The following is a 20,517-nucleotide window of genomic DNA, read 5'->3' as shown; positions in this document are numbered from 1 at the left end:
TTGAGTACGTGATATTTTTTATACAATTCAGAGTTCAGTTTATAGAGAAACAAAACATTTAACCCTTTAACTTGAACAGCCACCAAAGCCAAGTGATTAAATGTAAGGGTATATAAGAAATAATAATAACGTATATATCCAGTAAAATATAACTTTAATTAAATAGTTGGAGCTTTCAAGGCTGAATGTGCCTCTTTGTCAACAAATTCTAATAGAATGAAAACTTTAGAGATAAAATTATTTTAACGGACACAGCTGTGCGTGCAGTGAGGTGTGCGAGGGCACAAGGTAGGCCAATTCAACCATTAGATTGGTGTTCATTGTTGCTGCATGGACGTGCATAGTTTTGCCTCCAGTGCTTATCTAGACTTAAAACAGTTGTCTTCAAGATAGGGAGTTGTCTTCAAGGACGTCCATGCAGAAACAATGAACACCAATCTAATGGTTGAATGGCCTACCTTGTGCCCTCGCATGCCTCACTGCATGCACAACTCTATGTCCATTAAAATAATTTTATCTCTAAAGTTTCCATTCTGTTAGAATTTTTTGACATAGAGGCACGTTCAGCCTTGAAAGCTCCAAACTATTTAATTAAAGTTATATTTTACTGGATATATACGTTATTATTATTATTCCTTATGTAAAATGGTTTTCCGTACAACAGGCCCGTTTACTCTCATTGTAAGGGTATATTTGTGGAAGCATTTGAGTTGACTCAAATGGTCATATGAGCTTGGTTCAAGCTCGTGATCACTACATTGTAATGTACTCTCTCTCTCTCTTTCTCTTGTGAACACTTCTGATACTATGGCCATCTTGGAGTATAAACAGAAATTTATTTTCTTTATATCACTTTTACTGTTCATTGTCTTGATCATCACCCTAGTTTAAATTGCAGAATGGTTTTTGAAGCACCAGGATTTTTACCACCATTGATTCAAATTTTTTCCTATTTTCAGTAAATTTTTGTCCAAGACTTCTGCAAATTTTATATATCTTTTAATATTTATTCTATTGCAGTGTTGGTTCCTACTTTCTATAAATATAAACTTATATGGAAGGCCCTCTGAGAATAAGAATTCACTATATGAAGATATAAATTAGTCAATGCTTGCATTTCTCTGACTTTGTGGTCACCCTTGAGTATACACAGAAAATTTATTTAGTATTTATCTATTTGTGTTTATACTCTTGTGCAGAGCCACACCAAAGTATTTATGTGCTACAGGCAGAAAGATTTTTCAGCACCCTTTTACTTGGGATATTTATATTTCTTGCCTCATTGTATTTCTGTTTTTGGCACCCCAGGCAAGGGCCCTACTAGCCCGTGCCGTAATCCGGCACTGCTGTGGTGTGCCCACTAGTTCGGAGGAGTTTACAATTCGTCATTTCAGCAATAAATACAATCATTAACTGTATTTAGCAGTCATATAGGCTTGAATCAATCTTGAGCCATATTTTTTAGTTAGTCCCTTATGTAAGAATACTGCAACCATTTGTCACAAATTTAAATCTTGAATGTTAAGTTACTGTTATTCATTACGTATGTAATATATCTTTATAATATACAATAAAATCTCATTAATCTAGCATTTAAAAAATCAGAATTCTCATTGATATGCAGTTTCTGAAAGTTTTACGTTATATAAAAAGAGATTCGAATAACCTAGAAATTATTCTGCAAGTTCTGCTGTTTGTGCAGGGCTGTTTACCCCCCCCCCTCTCTTTTCAATGATTTATAGTATCAGTCTTGTGTTAGTTATGGCACATTGTTTATATGCTGTAATTGGTAGTTGGTTAAATTTTTTTGTTTGAAATGTCTTCAAAGAAGCAGAATAATCCTCCATTTACACAGTTTAGTTTTTACATGGTAATGTGAAAACTAACCTTAAAATGCTTATGCTTAAAATTGTGATTTGCTTTAATACATTATATGTACAGTATATGGTAAATGACAAGGGTATTTTTCATGTATTATTTAGCCCTTTTCGTATTAGGTTTCCTGAGCTTCTGGGCCCTGAGCAACGAGTTTTCCATTAGTGGTGGGCTCTGACAAGAGTTTTTTTTCATGAAATTTTGAAAATTCATAGAAATGGAAACTTTCTACATAAATACTTTTAAATTCAAAAGTGAAATCGGAATTAAAAAAATTGCAAAAAATAATGAAAAATTCATAAGAAATTTATTGTTTTTTTAATGTAATGACTAGGGGCTTCGCCCCTGCTCGCTGCGCTCGTTTCTTTTGATAAAATAAAATACTTACAGAAGCTTTTGACTCTGCGTGTCTCTTCCTCAGCTATGAATACATAAATATGTTACTATTTAATATCAGTGTAGATACACCATAGACAACTCTTAAAGAAAAACTATGATCGTAGTGTGAAAAGCATCATTTCAACTGTATCTCATATTGTGCTCATCCTCCACGAGTTACCATGTATTTATTGCACTACTTCGAATAATTAATGCCTTCACTAATAGAGAAGACTATTGTCATTCATTCTCGGTGGGTACCACACCCAGACAGCACAGTTTCAAGGCTAGTTGGCTTTTCATCGGTGGGTGCCGTTTACATTATGATCGTAGTTTTTCTTTAAGAGTTGTCTATGGTGTATCTACACCGATATTACAGTTGTACCCCCCCCATATCCACGGTTAACCACGGAAAAAAAAAACAACGCGTACTACTTGCATGTCGAATACAATGCTTCCCTTTATTTTTTATGATGTCGATTTTAAATCGAATTTTTACAATGTCGCATATGGTTTGGTCATCAACATTATAATGGTTCTTTAAAGATTTAACGGATGTACCATTTTCAAACTTTTGAATAATATCAAGTTTTTGTTTAATTTGAAAGCAGAACTCTTGCGTTTGCCTATCATTTTTGTGATTTCTAAACAAAAAAAAGTTACTATAAAAAAAAAAAAAATTCTGACATCCCTGACATAGATAACGAAACAATTTTTCCTTTTGTGGTGCGACAGAACACAACAATCGATGCGATGCACTAAATCAAACTAAACATTTGGTCTCTTTTGTTTTGAGTGGTAGGTGTGAAGACACGAGGGTTGCAAGATAATAGGTACACTAATCTCCCAATGACAACTTATAATGCAGGTTCTTGTCACTTATTTATGACTTGCAAAATATATGTTTATACTATTCTAGTTATTACTTGAATTTTATGACTTCTAGTTGGTTTTTTTTTTTTTTTTTTTGGAGTCTTGAAGTATCCCAGTTAATCCAATCACAGTAAATTGAGAGTCTGCTGTACTTTATTATTACCGTATTTAATGTTTGTAATGTCTTATTGTGTGTTTCATTTATCAATTAAACTTTATTATACGTATATAAGTATATAATATACATATATTATACGTAAATACAATTAAACTTTATTATACGTATGTACAAGAAAATCACGTTATATATGGGGTCAGCAGGTGTTCGCTTATATCCACTGTAGGTCTTGGAATGTATTCCTGCGGATACGAGGGTCTTACTGTGTATAGATATAGAATCTTAAACTCTTAAAATATTATGCCTTGTTGCATTTAGTTTATTTAAATAAATACGTTACATATGGAAATCAAGAATGGGACCATGTGGTCATGTTAGATAAACATAGCGCATGACCACGCTTACATATTACTGCATCTCTCTTCTCCCATTGGCTGAATAAATATCACTACGAGGAAAATTATTTTAATGTATAGAAAAATGTCTTCCCTATCTATTTATGTATTATTTTATTCAATTTCATTCACTTTGGGATCTGAATTCCAGAGAATTTTTGAGCATTTTTAAGCCAAAACTGGGGAACAATTTCTTCAAGGTGCGATCTCCTACTCTGATTTTAAAATCTACTTTTGTGCTGCCATTTATTATAAGCTATGTATTTAGTTACTTAGAAACACTGATAAGAGATGGCAGCACTTACTGAAAGATTTTGGGATAATTCATAAATGGACAAATCTGAAAAAATTTACACACACAGTAAACTCTGTTATAACACTCCCACTTGTAGCACTTTTTTTTTTTCTTCTTTTTTTTTCTGGTCATGTGATCAGTCATGCCAAGTGGAGGGAGTCTCACTTAAATGCTTTCCTGCTTATAGTGCTCTTTGGTGCCAGTCACTTCAACAGTGACTGGCACCAAAGAGCAAGTCACTTCAACAGTGCTACAACATCCACACACTTTCTGGAAAGGTTAAGTGGTTTTACCAATGGAGAAGTGAATAGTGTACTTCTCGACACCATGGGCAAAATTAGTGGAACTTCTGATATCATCAGGTATTGATGATATCAGAATTGTAGGCATCACAGAAACCAAAAGGAGAATTCTGAGAATTCTGGGGGAAGCCACAGCTAAACAATAATTAGTTTATTCTAAAAGTAAGATACAATGCAATGAGGGTGTAGCAATTTGCTTTTATAATTAGTTCGCTACTAGTTTAATTGGCTTGGTAGCATTATCCATTAGGGTTATATAGGCAGAATTTAAGTTGGGTGATGAAATTTGCCTCTGCATATGGCTAAATGGAAAGCTTAAAAAAATGAATTAGAAGAGTACTGGACTGTGTAATATTTTATAAAGAGCAGTAGGAACTAATGACAAAGAAAGAATAATAATGGTTGAAGAGTTAAATAGTAGAGTAGGAAATGACAATTATATCTGAGATATTTTAAGAATAAGTTTAAAGAAAAAGCTAAGAATAAGTTTAAAGAATAAGAATAAGTCTAAGAATAAGTTTAAATAAATTTAAAGAAAAAGCTAAACCTAACAATAATGGCAAAAAACTTAGAATATTTGTGCCATGACAGATGCTGCACATCATTCCTAAACAGTTCACCCTGTGGGCTATGGTATTGTCTTGGAACAGTCCATTTTCATCCAAGTACATCAGCATTATGAGATGAACATGATCTATAAGGATGTTCAGATGAACACTGGTGATGGGACCCTCCAAAAAAAAAGGGGGGGGGAGGATTGCATCATGAAAACTGCCTTGACACGAGAATGCTATCCAGGGACATTCACAGAGGGCAGAATGCATTTGAAATTCATTACTTCATGTAGATTTTTCCACATCTTCATGCTGCAGTCAGGTCATAGTATTTGAACTGAATTGTCTGACGTCTGACCATGTTACATGTCTGATGTCTGACCATATTACATGTTTTCAGTGCTTTGCAGGACAGAGATCGAGAGCAGTTGCACATGAGATTCGCCGTGCAGCAGAAGAGCACTCTGTTGACGTGGTACTTCTACAAGAACCCTTTGTGGCAAAAATGAAACCATTCTCAACCTCAAAAATATCTGGCTACCCACTCCAAACATGGGTGATACAACCGGTACCGACTGACCCCAAAACAGGTATAGTGGTCATGAACAGGAATCTGGATGTCTTTGTGGTGCAAGGCCTTTCAGCTTACAAAGTTGATTACATCAAAAAGTAATCAACTGGCCACCTGTATTCAAATCACACACACACAGCCCACTCCTTCTACTTCATATCGCTGTACAGTCCTCCCTCAGGAGACTGAATGACATGCTAAATTATCTAGAGCATGCTCTGGATTTCCTTGGGGCACAGCAAATCCTAATAGTGGCCGACATGAATGCCAAATCCTCTTCTTGGCACAGCGAACTACAAATGCTGAGGAAACCTCCTGGATGACTTTATTATAGCCCACAATCTAACAATCCATAATCAGCCAAGCAGATTAACTACTACAGCAGCCCCTCTCAGGAAACCAATATTGACATTGCCCACACGACTAGAGACCTTACCATGCTGATTAATGCCTGGGAAGTTATTGACGACTGGATAGTTAGTGACCACTGACTACTGCTTTATAACCTACAAATTGAACTACCAACAAGAAGCAGAGGGTGCAGGCCAATGGACTTTGTCAGATTCTCTATGAAGAATGTGCAATGGGAAATTTTTGACAGGTCCATCACGGAGGACCTCCCCAAACCCCAACCAACTGCACATAGAGGGCAACATGCAGAGGAGCTGGTCAGCACCTTACAGAACACCATTATTAAGGCAGCCTACAAATTCACAAGGAAGAAAAGATTTCATCCAGCAACTACCAAATGGTGGACACACAAGCTCACTCTGCTTAGGAGAGAGGTTCACACAGCTCAAAGGAGGTTCCAGCGACACAGAGACTGGCCCCCACAGGAAGTTGCATAACTTTATAAAACATATCTCCACAAAGAATATATACGTAAAAGAAATTGAGACATGAAAAAAAGCGACACGGACAAACTTTGTCAAAGACACAAATGCAAGCAACCCATGGGGATTGGCTTATAAAATAATAAGGGACAAAACCTTATCCAGAAATTCACTCCACAGTTCTGTATGGCACACATGAAACAACTAACTGGACTAATTCAGCCAATCTAATTTTGGACAAACCGTTTCCACCTGATGATAGCTGGGTCGACCTCCCCAAACACACACAGATTCGGCAGGCCAATGAGCAGTACATCCCACAGGAGGAAACTGACCCCTCCCCTCTGGACAAGCTAATAGCAGCACTCAAGAAGATTAATCCTAAGAAATGCCCTGGTATTGATCTTATAGAGTACGAATTCATTCTCCGTTTTTGCAAAATCAGACTGCTACACTTGCTACAGCTATTTAACATATGCCTACAAGAAAGTACCTTCCCCAAAGTGTGGAAACTGGCACTTGTGCGCCTCATAAAGAAGCCAAGCAAAACACTGATGGACCCACATGCATTCAGGCCCATAGCCCTCCTAGTAAACCTGGGGAAAGTCCTTGAGAGGTTAATAGCACAGCAAATTACAATACTCTTCATAGAAAAAGACCTCATCTCATCTCACCTCACCAATATGGTTTCACCCCTGGGAGGTCCTGCGAGGAGGTGCTCTTCGATCTTGTTCTCCACATTGAAAGCTCCACAGCAAAATTCGAGCTTGCTGTCTTCGTGGATTTCGAGGGGGCATTCTACACTGGCTGGTGGAACAGTGCCCTGGCTCAGTTCCACGCAGCTTCCTGCTCACGCCAACTGTACAAGTTGATCCGTAGCTACCTCTCTGGTAGAGAGGTCCTCCTGCAATCCAAGTTCCAACAGTTCAAGAGAAGTATCAGTCAAAGGTGCCCCCCAGGGCTCTGTCCTGGGGGCCCCTTGTATGGAATATGGTTATACACAACTAGCTCTCTCGCATCTTCCCAAATACAAAAGTTATAGCCTTTGCCGACGATTTCACAATTGTTTCTGGCCACTCCCAAAGAGCCCTTGAATTGAGAGATAACCAGGTTCTAGCTGACATTCAATCCTGGGCAGTCACAAACAAACTCACCATAAACCCAAAGAAGACCAAGATGATGTTGTTCAAAGGGAAACTGGACCTCAGTCACCCACTACAGGTAAAAATTGCAGGCACATAGCTACTGATCATCACCCAGACTAAGGTCCTCAGCATCATCATTGACTACAAGCTAAGTTTCCTACCTCATTTGATTCATCTACGCACCAAGAGTAAAAATTTCTCTGTAGCTATAGTCAGAACTACTAAAAATGAATTGGTATTATCCAGACGATCCCTGTTACTTTATTATAAATCAGTTTTCCTTCCAATTTGTGACTGTGGCTGGCACCTGGTTTCACTGCGTGGGACTGGTAAAGATGAGGAACAAGCTCGACTCAATCCAGCAATGAATGTTGCTTGCCATCTACAGAGTGTGCAGGACAGTGTTTACCCCGGCCTTACAAGTGCTGGCTGGTATGCTGCCACTTGACCTCCATGTTGCCCATCGAGGCTTGAAATTCCGGATAAGGAAAAGCTTTCCAACCACATTTCTCGGCATCATAATAAACACGACTATGGATACCAAAACAGAAACTACCTGCTGCTACAATGAGCTGATAAAGCTGTGGCAGACATGCTGGGATGAGACCTTGCTCAGGGCAGCTACCAAACAGTTCTTACCGGATGTGACCTACATGGCGGCCAGAGCAGTCCAAAAATGGCTCTCACCTGCACTGGAAACAACCTTTATACTGATGGGCCACGGGTACCTTAACGATAAGCTGCACCAACTTGGGCTCCATCACACAGAAAGTGCTCTTGCTGTGCCAAGAGAGAATTGGAAACGTTCCCTGGACTGCGTGATCTATGCAGATTTGAGGACCAACCTGGTCAACAGCACACAACTAGCTCAAGACAATCTTCAATGCTTGGTGTCAAACTCGGCTTTGATGAGCCACTAGCCACTTGAACACAAATTGGCACTGCTGGTGCCAAAAAAGTTCCCTCCCTTTTTTTTTTTTTTTTTCCCTCTCTCTTTCTTGCTCTGCCTTGGTCAGGGCTCCCCTGAACAAGGCAGCTTAAACTCTCATTCTCTAAAACAGGAAATGGAACGAAGTGGTTTTTTTTTTTTTTCCTTCCTTTCCTCCACTGGTGCCCACATACTGGGGTGCAGTCTGGCCTGGTGCACCCCTACCCCTATTCTCTACTTTCTAAACTACATGTTCTCCCTGGGTAAATCCTTTCCCTAGGGTGGACTGGCAAGCTAGTTAGTAGGGGAGGCCTTGCAGCTAGTGATAAGTACCTGGGATAAGTTCCCTGCAGCTAGGGATAAGTACTTGGAAGCAGGCACCATGGTGGCTACTGCTTCCAGGTAGCCAAAAAGCCAGAACATGACATTACACCTCAGAACAAACAAACACTAAGCTCACAAACAGTTTTTTCTTTCCTGTCTCTTCCTCCTGTGTGGGATGGAAAACTTTTTTTTCCTTCTTCCCTTTTCTTCCACCCAGCCCTATGACGGGTGGAGGAGTCTCTCTTCTCACATATTTATTTATTTTTTTTTTTCATGACACACATATGGCCTTTCCTTGACAGAGTTTGTGTAAAAATGGAACAGAGCAACAAGGTGGAGATGAACACGTTCTAGGAGCTGCCCATACACCTACATATACTACCTGTTTGTTCTCCTCCTCCTCCTTATACCACACTATCTCTACCGAATTTCACTTTTTTTCTTTTCTCTCTCTCTCTCTCTCTCTCTCTCTCTCTCTCTTTTTTTTTTTTTTTAATTGGGCTCTCTCTCTGCCTGTAGCCTTGGCTACCTCAGCATTCATCCAGCTAGTGCTTTATACTCCCTACTGCCTGGACTGGCTCCTCGTGGTGTTGGATGGTAAACCAGAGGTTTTTGTGTGAAGACACAGGTCCCTAGGTTAAGAGCCCAGATGAACAACACAACCAACATAACCCACACCAACACTACACGAGCACTCACTAACTTACATAAATCTGGCCTTTACAAAGTTTGTATTCATCACATTGCTTTACGCAGTTGGGGGAACACCCCCCTTGTCACATTACAAATAACACTATACGCTATGCACTACGTACTTTCAGCCTTATAAATTTTATCCCATTCAAATACAAGAACCTGCTCAGTCCACAGTAATCCCCTTTGTTGGAAGTGAATCTCTTTTTTTTTTAACTCCTTACTGCCGAAATCTCATTTATTATTCACTTTAGGACACTATGGTCACTTGCACTATCATACTTGTGATATTATTCAGGTTGCCGGTGATGACCAGATCAAGAATATTCCTGTCCCTTGTACTCTCCCTGACATGGTATAAATAACAGCGATTAAGTTGGTTCAGAAATTTTACTCCGTAGGTCAAGTTGCCAGTCCGTGTGCCACCACCTGTTCACCTCTGCAACTCCAGCGCCCTCCTCCTATAGTAGTAGGGCGCTGGAGTTGCAGAGGTGAACAGGTGGTGGATTTTCGGCTGCTGAAAACGGATAAGTAGTTTTGATATTTTTACCGTATTCTTCATTAACTAACATATTGCATTGTGTTCTACAAAGATATTGAAAAGCCTTAGTAGTGTTCGTTAGCTTATTTTTAAAATTTAACTAGTAATTTTTGTAAATTGACTCACCGCTTGTACCGGTGTTGGTGCCAATATTGTTGAACTTGCCGCCATTGTTGTAGTATACTAGATCAAAACAAAATAGCGTAACTTATATCTTGAACTGATAGCATAAGGTATAACATAAAACTAGATAGTGTAATACTGTATTAAGAATCTTTCAGCTTAGTATAGTACACTGGTGTGCAAAACTTAAGGACCAACACTATTTTTAAAGGTTACAACCACAAAATCAAACAAAACAGCTTGTGGCAATTTCTATAACTGTGGCCGTTCAGTAGAAAGCTGGTGCACATGCAAAAATTTGAATTGTGATGAGAGGGCTCACATAAACAGATAAAAGCAGCAGTTCAGCAGTTATGTGTCAATTACCAAATGGTGAGCACGATTGTTACAGACGTTCGATTGGTTTCATATAGTGCTACAGACAACGAAATGACCAGTAGACAACGTCTGGATGACTTTACTTGGGGTTGAATAATTGGGAAGCTTGAGGAAGGTTGAAGTGCGAGGAGTGTGGCTGCATGGTTCGGTATCGCCCATAGCATCGTCTCATGTGCGGGGTTGGCCTTCACAACGACAGGTACAGCTGTTCGAAGGACCAGTGGTGGTTGTCCACAAAAAACAATGTCCAATGATGACTGCTATATACTTCTACAGGCCAAGAGGGACCGACACCAGACAGCGGGATCCAGTGCAAACCAGCTGCACAGGATGCAGGATATTGCAGTGTACTGTGGGCAGGCGACTCCACTAAAGTGGACTGTTTGCCCAATGGCCAGTATGCTGTGTCTCTTTAACACCTGCCTATCGGAGACACCGTTTACAGTGGTGCATTGCCTGCATCGACATTAGGGGTGGCCATATCTCCTACTGAGGACCACCTCTTCCCTTTGTTCCATCTTTGGCAGTGATGCATCTGTATCATGGCAGCCAGTGCTGTGTTGCCATTTTTGAATAAAGTCTCTCTGTACTGTTTTGTTTCCTTTGTTGTGTATAAACTTTGTTTTGAATAAAGTCTCTCTGTACTGTGTTGTTTCCTTCATCATTTCTGTACCTCACGAGGTACCTTTGGTATGCTTTTCCCGTATCCAGGCCACTCCTATGAGAAGCTACAGGTGAAAACCTGACTGGTCCTTAAGTTTTGCACACCAGTGTATTATCAATCAATCAATAAAATTTATTAATCTTATTAAATTTCAATGTTAATTAAATTGTATTTAAGTGGAAACCATGACCCAGACAAGAGCTGCGAAGCAATATGCACAGATTAGTGGGAGTGTGTGGCTTGGGGGAGAAATGAAGGGGGTGATTCTCCAACACATCACAGTCTCAAAAAATTTCCAAAATGTGTAATGTTTGCGGCCTTACTGGAACAGGACATGATCTAGCCAAGGAGGTCTTTGTGTGTTCTAGGTACCAAGAGTGCCAAGAAATTAAGTGCCAACTCAGCATTCCGATGGGCGTCTACGAGAGTTTGAGGTGTAGGATAGAAGCCCTCGAAGAAGCTAATACGAGGAGCCCATCATGCTCTCAGCTGCCCAACTCAATGCCAAAGTTCACTCCTGTGCATTGGGTAACTTAGTGGCAATCTCCAAGGCCGAATGCACTGGTCCCACCGGAACTAGTTACTGTTGGTGACTCTATTGTGAGGAAGACTGGGATTATATTATGCAAAAAAGGATATGTTTAACAGGACCAGGGTATGTCTGCCAGGGACAAAAGTTGACGACAATGTAGAGCAGATATCATCTTTTAAGGGCACAAAAAATGATACTATTGTACATGTGGGCACTAATGACATTAAGAGTAAGAGATCTGCAAATTTACTTAACAAGTACAGATTGATGTTAAAATAAAGTTGTGAGTTAGGGTTAAATATGAAAGTGTCTGCAATTCTGCCCAGACACGACAGGAGGGAGTATATGATGAGAGCCTTGTCAATCAATTTGGCCCTGGAGGGATTGTACAAGGCTCATGGGGTAAAATTTTTTTCAGTGTCGTCTCTGCTTGTTAACAGGAGAGACTGCTTTTACAGGGACGGGGTACACTTAAATAGAAAGTGTGCCAGAATATTTGCTGATGCTATTGAGGCAGTGTTAGATGGGTCGGAAAACTGCTAGCTTGGGGGATTCACTGACTAAAAGATTAACAGTGGCCGCAGGCAGAGGTGAAAGTGATTCTTGCACTGCTTCTATCAGAATGAACAGCAGCCTAGAAACAAGGTGCTGAGGATTTCCAGGACTCCTGGGAGTCATTGTGGAAGAAGTAAATACATGGACTATGTTAGGGTAACTAAGAGTAGGAACAGGTACTTGCATGTATACCAATGCTAGAAGTATAGTTAATAAATTTGATGAGTTTGAAGTGCTGATAAAGACATCAAAGGCGGACATTGTTGGGATGTCAGAGCCATGCTGTCACACAGATATAAGTAGTGCAGAATTGGAATTTGGGTAGTACAATGTGTACAGAAAGGATGGATAGGAAAGGAGGAGGAGTTATTCTGTTAGTCAAGAAACATAAAATCTAAGGAAGTGCATCCAATTGACATTGGCGGACAATGCAATGTTGAGTCAGTGTGGTGGGACATAAGCATTGGGAAAGGGAAAATGAGAGTAGGTGTGTGTTATTGGCTTAATGACTGTGATGAGTATAATGAACAATTGTGCAGAGAAATATAATGGGCCAGTAAATCAGAATGTCTTATAATGGTGAATTTTAACTTTCCAGATATTGACTGGAACTTGTGGGTTGGTCACTTTCACACTAGCAAAACTTTAGTGGATTTATTGGATGACTGTTTTCTACAGCAACAGTGATTATTCATGCATTAAGAATTTACAGATAAAGGAACCACTGACTGACAGTGATCACAGTGTACTGATGTGGGATTTATTTAATGGTGTAACTACCATCAAGGGTAAAGGGAAGGGTTTTTGTTCACTCCATGTATGTGTTTTTATTTCTTAATTTTGTAAACTTGATAAGCCAAACACTAGTAAATTTGATAAACCTGATAATATTTTGATAGTAAATTTCATTTCAGATTTACTTGTCTGCTTACAAAAAGCAGTATATTATGATAATAAATGTTGATTGTTTTACAGAAACATTTAATTAAAAAAATAAAAATATCAAATGCTTTTTAGATCCAGCAAAGAAACCTCGTAAAGAATTACAATGCAATTTGCCACCTGAATTAACTGTTAGAAGTGAAATTAGCATATCCACAACACCTGATCCCCAGTTAACTGTGCAGCAAGAAAGCCAGAATAATAATTATAAGAGCTATACTTCATATAGTAGGGAATGGGAATATGTGTCATTACGTAGTACCCGCGGATCTCTTCTAAAGTTAAGAATGTGGAAGGAAGATTCACATCAGGTTAGAATTTTATTATTTAAATTAATTTAATTAATCAAAGCAATGATATATAAAATTAATGCTTATATAATTTTAGATCAGTTTTAACTGCAACGATGTTGACTGCATCGGTTATAATAATGCATGCAGTTAAAAAAAAGTACAAGTTGAAAATATATTTTGATTTTATAAAGAATCATGATTTCTCTGGTAGCACTTAATAAACAGTTAATTATTTATTGCAACAAATGTTTCAGAGAAATTGAAATCTTAATAAATATTAATTTTTCTGTAAATGAACCTTACTACCGTACTTTTAAATAATGTATTTACCAATTGATTGTTGCATATTATAATGTTGAAGAAGTTAGAATGTCTATATTGTAAAGTGACTCTGTGACTTCTGTGAGAACCTTTTGTTCAGTTCATCATGAAATGTTGCATTCAGTTTACCAATTAATTATCCGCCCCCCAATCTTGTAAATTACCAGCATAAGTATATTTCTTAACTGGAACATGCTGATCGAGCAGTGAATGGTAGTTTACAGGGGCTAGCATGTTTAACAAGTACAGTGCTCCGCAGTTATAAAGCTGTTGTATATAATAGTGTCAGAATGTTTCCTTCTTCCTCTCCCTGTATCAATCTTCTATTGTTGAAATGCATCAACCACCAAGTTGATTATTAAATTAAATTTTTTAAATTTTTATTCTTAAATTTTGTGACTGAGAAGGTAAAAAAAAAAATTTGCGAAAGTTAAGTCAGAATAGCACCTTTGAGAAATGGGATTTTTTCAAAAAAAAATTTTCTGCTAAGAATCTCCAAAAAAAAAAAAAAAAAAAAAAAATGTTTTTAATAAAGCATTTTAAAAACTTGCTATGAAAAACAATGTTAAACTTCTTAAAATATTCTGCTATATTTCAAAAAATATTGATTTCTTGACGTTACTGCAATTTTCTATGCCCTGTTATCATATTTAGTACACAAATTCAATATGTGGTTATAAAATTTGCAATATTTATATGTTTAAATTATTCTTTACCTTGTTAAATTTTATTGATTTATTTTATACACTTATGTGTAGCTTCTGTCACTCCAATAATTTTCTATTGTTACTTTTTTAATTATACTCCAGAAGTAACAACTGAACTAAGAACTGGTGTAAGATATTATACATTATGTGTGAGAGTATGATCTCTTATACCATGATAGGAATTATAAAATGTCTGCAGGTCCCCATACATCTATGCTTTAACCCGGAGCACTGTAATTAAGGAAACACTGGATAGAAGAGAAAATGATTGCATTATATTAATGTAGGATTTACTTAAATATGTAACTGCTGTCAGGGGAAAAGGGAATGGCTTTTGCTTTCATAAAGGTGGCTACAGTGGTCTCAGACAGTTTATAAAATCTACTCAGTGGGATCAAATGATGTTACCGACAACACAGAAACCATTAGAATTAGCATTAGTAGAGGCATACCATGCAAGAAAGCAAGCTTATGCAGCATCAGCCAAAAAAAAAAAAAATCCCTCCCATTTCACCTCTCCATTCATTCCAAATGCCTGTCCAGCTCAGCCTTAAATTTATTTAGGCTATCAACTTCCACAACAAAAGATGGAAGTCTGTTCCACCAATCAACTACCCGCTGGCTAAAGGCAAATTTCCGCACATCTATTCTACAACTGTCCTTCCTCAATTTGAATCTGTGCCCCATCAGGTTCTTAATCTGAGCAAGAGGAAGAATCCTATCAGCATTCAGCTTGCTCAACCTGTTCAAGGCCTTATACACCTGAATCAGATCACCTCACAGGTACCTAGTCTCCAGACACTGTAATCTGCAAAACTTAAGCCTTTCTTCATAAGAGCACCCCTTTGTTCCCCTCACCAATCTTGTTGCCCTTCTCTGTACTCGTTCAAACAGCTCTACATCCTTCCTACAATGAGGTCTCCAGACCTGTACACAGTACCCTGGTGTGGTCTAACCATTACCTTGTATAACAGGATAATCACCTCCCTGTCCCTGCTAGCAAAATTCCTATATATATCCTTGACAAGATTCCATGACCTGCCCTAGTAGCCCAGCAAACTTCATATTTGACTGCACAGTTACCCCCAGGTCTTTCTCACTTTCCACTTCCCTGAGTGTAGTACCACACAGTTGGTACATTTCTCTTCAGTTATTGTTACCCATATGCAGTACTTTGCATTTGGCAATGTTAAACTTCAGTTGCCACTTTTCAGACTATTTGCACAACTTATCTAGATCCAGTTGGAGTAGAATACTGTCTCTGTTGTCGTTAACAACCCTGCAAACCTTTGTATCATCTGCAAACTTGGACATTAAACCTGATATACCTTCATCAATATCATTGATAAATATACAAAACAACAATGGGCCAAACACCGAACACTGGGGAACTCACTAATAACATTTGTCCATGAAGAGCAGTGTCTATTGATTACCACTCTCTCTGTCATCTCTCACTCAACCATCTCTTTATCCATTGTAGCAACTTACCCTTAATGCCATACCCCTCCAATTTGTACAACAGTCTTCCATGTGCAACAGTATCAAAAGCTTTCCTGAAATCCAAATACATGATATCAAAATTATTACCTGCATCCAGTTCCTTTGTGACCACGTCATAGTATCCAATCAAATTGGTCAGACAAGACCTCCCTTTAACAAACCCATGCCATGTCTTAACTATTACTGCAGTCTTGTCTAGATGATCATGCAATGAATTTTCTGTTTATATTCCAGCACAACAACCAGGTCAGTAGAATTTAACAATAAATCGTCAATACAAATATTTATCATATTTAGTATTCATGGGCTTGAGCCTTGGGCAACTCAAGATACGTGTGCTATGCACTCTTTCTCCTGACCACTCGGCTATAGTGTTTCCATTATTTTCCCTGGAACACAGGTTAAACTAACAGGTCAATAGTTACCTCTGTCACCTTTTGTGAATTAGTGATACATTTGCACACCTCCAGTCCATGGGGTCTTCCCCTGAGTCCAAGGAAGCTCTCATAATTATGGCTAAGGGTTTGCTTACTTCCCTTGCTGCCTCCTTCATTATAACTGGATAGATCCCATCCACCCCAGGTACCTTTCTTATTTTAACTTCAACAATTTATCCTCCACTTTGCTCTCAGTTACTACAAAATCACTCACCTCCCTGTTAGAGTTTTATAAACTTCTGGCACTCCCCTTATTGAATAACTCCTCACGTGTGAATGTAGATGCAAAATACTCATTCAGTTTATCAGCTTCCTGAGCATGATCATCAATAGTTAACCCATCTATGTTAAGTGGTCCAATTTGATTCATCCCTTTCCTTCTAGAGTTTACATGAGTAAAGAACTCTTTGCTGTTTTTCATTGCATCATTTGCCAAAGATTTCTCGTAATCTGTGTTTGCTTGCCTAACTTCCTTTGTTACTTGATTACAGACTAGTTTATATCTGCCATAGGCTTCTGTGTCACCTGATACTTTATATGCATTCCCATACATTTTTCTTCTCTGCCACAAGCCTCATTAGTTCATCTGACATCCACTTAGGCCTAAACCTTGAACTGTATTTCTTAGTTGGAATGAAAAGCCTGACCAGCCTCCAAAATTAAGTCCCCAAAGAATTCACATTTAGAATTCAATGTTAGTAACATCATCGGTTGATACCACTGTACAGAATTTAAAAACTTTCTAAGACCCCTGTAGTCACCTTTATGGAAGCAAAAGCTCTTCCCTTAATGGTAGCCTTGATGGTAGTTATATCCTTAACCCTGTTCAGGCCTGCCCTGTTTTAAGCTTACATTTAACCCCCCACTTGAAAGTTGTCCCCCCTGAAAAAAACTAATAATTTCTACTCCATTTACAAAATTGAAACTCTCAATATACATAATCAGAAGTATATGCTTTGATTTCCTACCTTTAGCATTCAGCAAAAACTATTAATTCACTCGAAAACAGCAAAAATGTACGATCACATATCAATTTATTAAATTTTTATGTCAACAAAACACTATCCAAGTTTTATAGATAAAACGCGTTACAGCGTTTGTTCAAAAATTCCCGCTTCATCTAGCTAAAACGAATCAACACACGCGGAGATATAATTGTCTGATCAAGCTTACATCATTAGTTGTTATCAAGGTGATCCAAGGAGAAAATAAAAATGTAAACAACTTTCGTGGAAAACAAACAGTTGAGCATCATTACTTGTGAATAATATTTTGCATGGCTCTCTCAGAACAGTTTGCTTTTCTGCTTTTCGTAATTGTTGTACGAAAGAATTGCAATGAATTGCTTTTGAAAAACAAAAATATCTTCTTTCCTTTCTTCAATATGTATTGTATCTACTAACAAAAAATCAAGGAAATTCATCTATTGGAAACCACAGTGGAAATGGAAGGGAAAAAAAAAAAAAAAAAACTGTCGTAAAACTGATCACTACAATGCGCATTTCATAAATAAAATGTCGCTTTATTGTAATTGTTTTTAAAGGACTAAATTGGAACAGCAGTTTCATGGATGTATATTTGATCTTACGAAACTTCAAGAAAATATTTCTATTTGTAGCTGCGTTATAAACTTCGAAAACTGATGTTGAAGGAACTTCGCATGCACCTCACCTGGTGTGCAAACGAAAAAAAAAAATGCGCTACTAGTAACAGATTGTGAAAATAATCCGTTACTCAAAGTGACGGATTGGGAAATTGTAAGTAATTATTATTGAATACTTCAATATTTCCTTGATATGCATTTGATACCATCAAAAAATTTCAAGAGAAAAATTGAATTTTCATTATTGCACACACCTGAAAAATTCACCATAAAATGTCATGTGTTTCAATGCTTGAATTCCATTCTGAGCTGTAACTGTAATAAAGTCACCTCTCTTGCACTGACAGAGTAGATGTTTACCGAATGAAAAAAAACAGGGTTCATTTTCCTGAAATTTCCAGTTCCCTTCGTTCACTTGGGGGGGGGGACTCCTTAGGGGAGGGAGTCCATCCTTTCTAGTCCGACCCTGGGGGGGGGAGAGAGAGAGAGAGAAAGAAATAAAAATACTCTTTTGGTGGGGAGAAGACCAGAAGATCGTCAAAGGTCCAGAGCTCTAACTTTCATTTATTTTATTTATTATTATTTAAATTTATTATTATTGTTTATTTATTTTATTTTATTATTATTATTTTTTTCCTGTGTTGTTCTAGCAATCCATCCTGGATTGGGGCTTTCCTGGGCTGGGATAGTCCTTCTCCTATTTTCTCCTTCCCTCTCTTCATCTTATACAAGTTTTTCTTTCCTCCCTGGGAAACTCGTTCCCCAGGGAGGAGGGCGTGCAGATAGTAGGGGAGATTTTGCCCTCCTTCTGCTCGGGACGAGTAACTGACTATCTGGAAGCTGTGATCAGCTTCCAGGTAGCCAAAATGCCAAAACACAACATCACAATACAAAACACATGCATAAGCTCACAAAAACAGTTTTTCTTTCTGTCACTTTCTCCCGTGCAGGATGAAAAACTTTTTTCTCTCTCTCTCTTGCCTTCCTTTTCATCTGTCTTCATCCAACATGGGATATTCCTATGCGGAATGAATTTTTTTTTTTTTTTTTTTACACAACACACACTGGCAGTGCACCTTGATACTGGCACCTTGACAGTGCATAAAAACTGAACAGAGCAACGAGGCAGAGATGAACTTTTGTTCTAGGAGCCGCCCATACAAAAACACACAAAAAAAAAAAAAAAAAAAAAATATAGCATTGCAGCCCTAAGTCAGCTTCATCCTAGGATGCCAAAACTGCAATTGTTTTAGAGAACAATATTTTGCATTTTTACTTTCTAACATTATTACAATATTTTGCTTTGTTTCTTTACATTATTGGTGTAACCAACGATATCGGTGTGCACGATGTTTCATCACAGATGCTGAAGTTCTAATTGGTCAGTTCATCCTAGCATGCGGAACTACTAATAAGTCCGATTTTGTTCTGGTGCGAATTTGAGAAAAAATCCACAATAATCCCTCTGGAAATATTAAAACATCGCTGTATAGCTTGTCCTTGAATACAAATGACTACGGTTACTTTCCTTTGAGTGACCACCCTTGTACAGATGTTTTATTATGGATACTTCCTTCAAGTCAGTAAAATCATCAGTAGTCGTCCTTTATTGTACCTAAAGTAATTCGTTATGTTGGGGGGAACGGTTTTTGCTCCTAATTGGAGTAGCACTTTCGAATTTTGCCTATGTTGATTATCTGCACATATTGAACATTAGAAGGACAGTAAAAGAGTTGATAATTGGTGCAATTGGTGGGCAGCATTCCGACTAACAAATTTTCTGTTTATACTCCAGGATGACCACATGGTCAGAGATCCCGAAATAGAGAGAGAGAGAGAGAGAGAGAGAGAGAGAGAGAGAGTACAAGAAACTGGACCGCATTTAGCAGTCACCGATGAAATTGCTCATCTGCCAAAAATCACAGCAAAACAAGAGAAGTGATGGGGAGTAAATCTATTTTTCAGCAGGGTTTATCTTTTTATTGCAGCTCAGAACAGCATTATGACCATGGATAGTGAATTTATTCGGCTTCTGTACTAAAACAGAATTTCTCCCTTTGCGATGACATTAAAGCGTAACAAGCAAATATCTTCTAACAATACTTTTTGAGCAGCCCGTGATTCGTAATCTGTTAGCTTTGTATTGTTAGAAAATATTGCAGTTTTGCGAACAATACATATTTCAAGAAACAATCTGTTATTCATAGCGGATGATTTTTTTTTTTATTCTTTTGCACACCAGTTTTCCAAGTTTATAATGCAGCTATAAATAGAAATATTTTCTTGAAATTTCGTTAGAAGTTCAAACCCAGGAAACTGCTGTTCCGATATTGTTTACTAAACGCAATTACAATAAACCAAACTTTTTTTTTTATCAAATGTGCATTGCAGTGTTATCAGTTTTACACCAGTTTTTCTCTGATTTTCTGTTAGTCAGTGCAATACACATTGAAGAAAGGAAATACGATCTTTTCGACTTTCAAAAACAGTTGTTGCTACTGTTTCACTTTATTGCTTCTTATTGTCAACTAAGAGTAGCTTGCATTTGTCTTATGTCTGTTTTTTTTTTTCCTTCCTTCCTTCCCTTTTCGATGTAGTTGTACGGGGAACGATGTGACGTAAGAATGACCGTTG

At 37.9% G+C, this 20,517-nt stretch overlaps 1 protein-coding gene across 1 annotated transcript in view; it reads left to right on the top strand.

Moving 5' to 3' along the window:
* cutlet (chromosome transmission fidelity protein 18 homolog) overlaps positions 1-20,517 on the top strand; it is a 404,162-nt gene that overhangs the window by 38,274 nt on the left and 345,371 nt on the right. The window contains exon 3 of the mRNA XM_090380385.1: positions 13,095-13,330. Coding sequence (XP_090236511.1) covers positions 13,095-13,330 — 236 coding nt within the window. The remainder of the gene's footprint in view (positions 1-13,094; positions 13,331-20,517) is intronic.

The sequence above is a fragment of the Mastigoproctus giganteus genome, chromosome 8 (genome assembly GCF_048544385.1).
Source record: "Mastigoproctus giganteus isolate SK-2022 chromosome 8, ASM4854438v1, whole genome shotgun sequence".
NCBI lineage: Eukaryota > Metazoa > Arthropoda > Arachnida > Uropygi > Thelyphonidae > Mastigoproctus > Mastigoproctus giganteus.
This window is presented reverse-complemented; position numbering and strand designations above follow the sequence as displayed.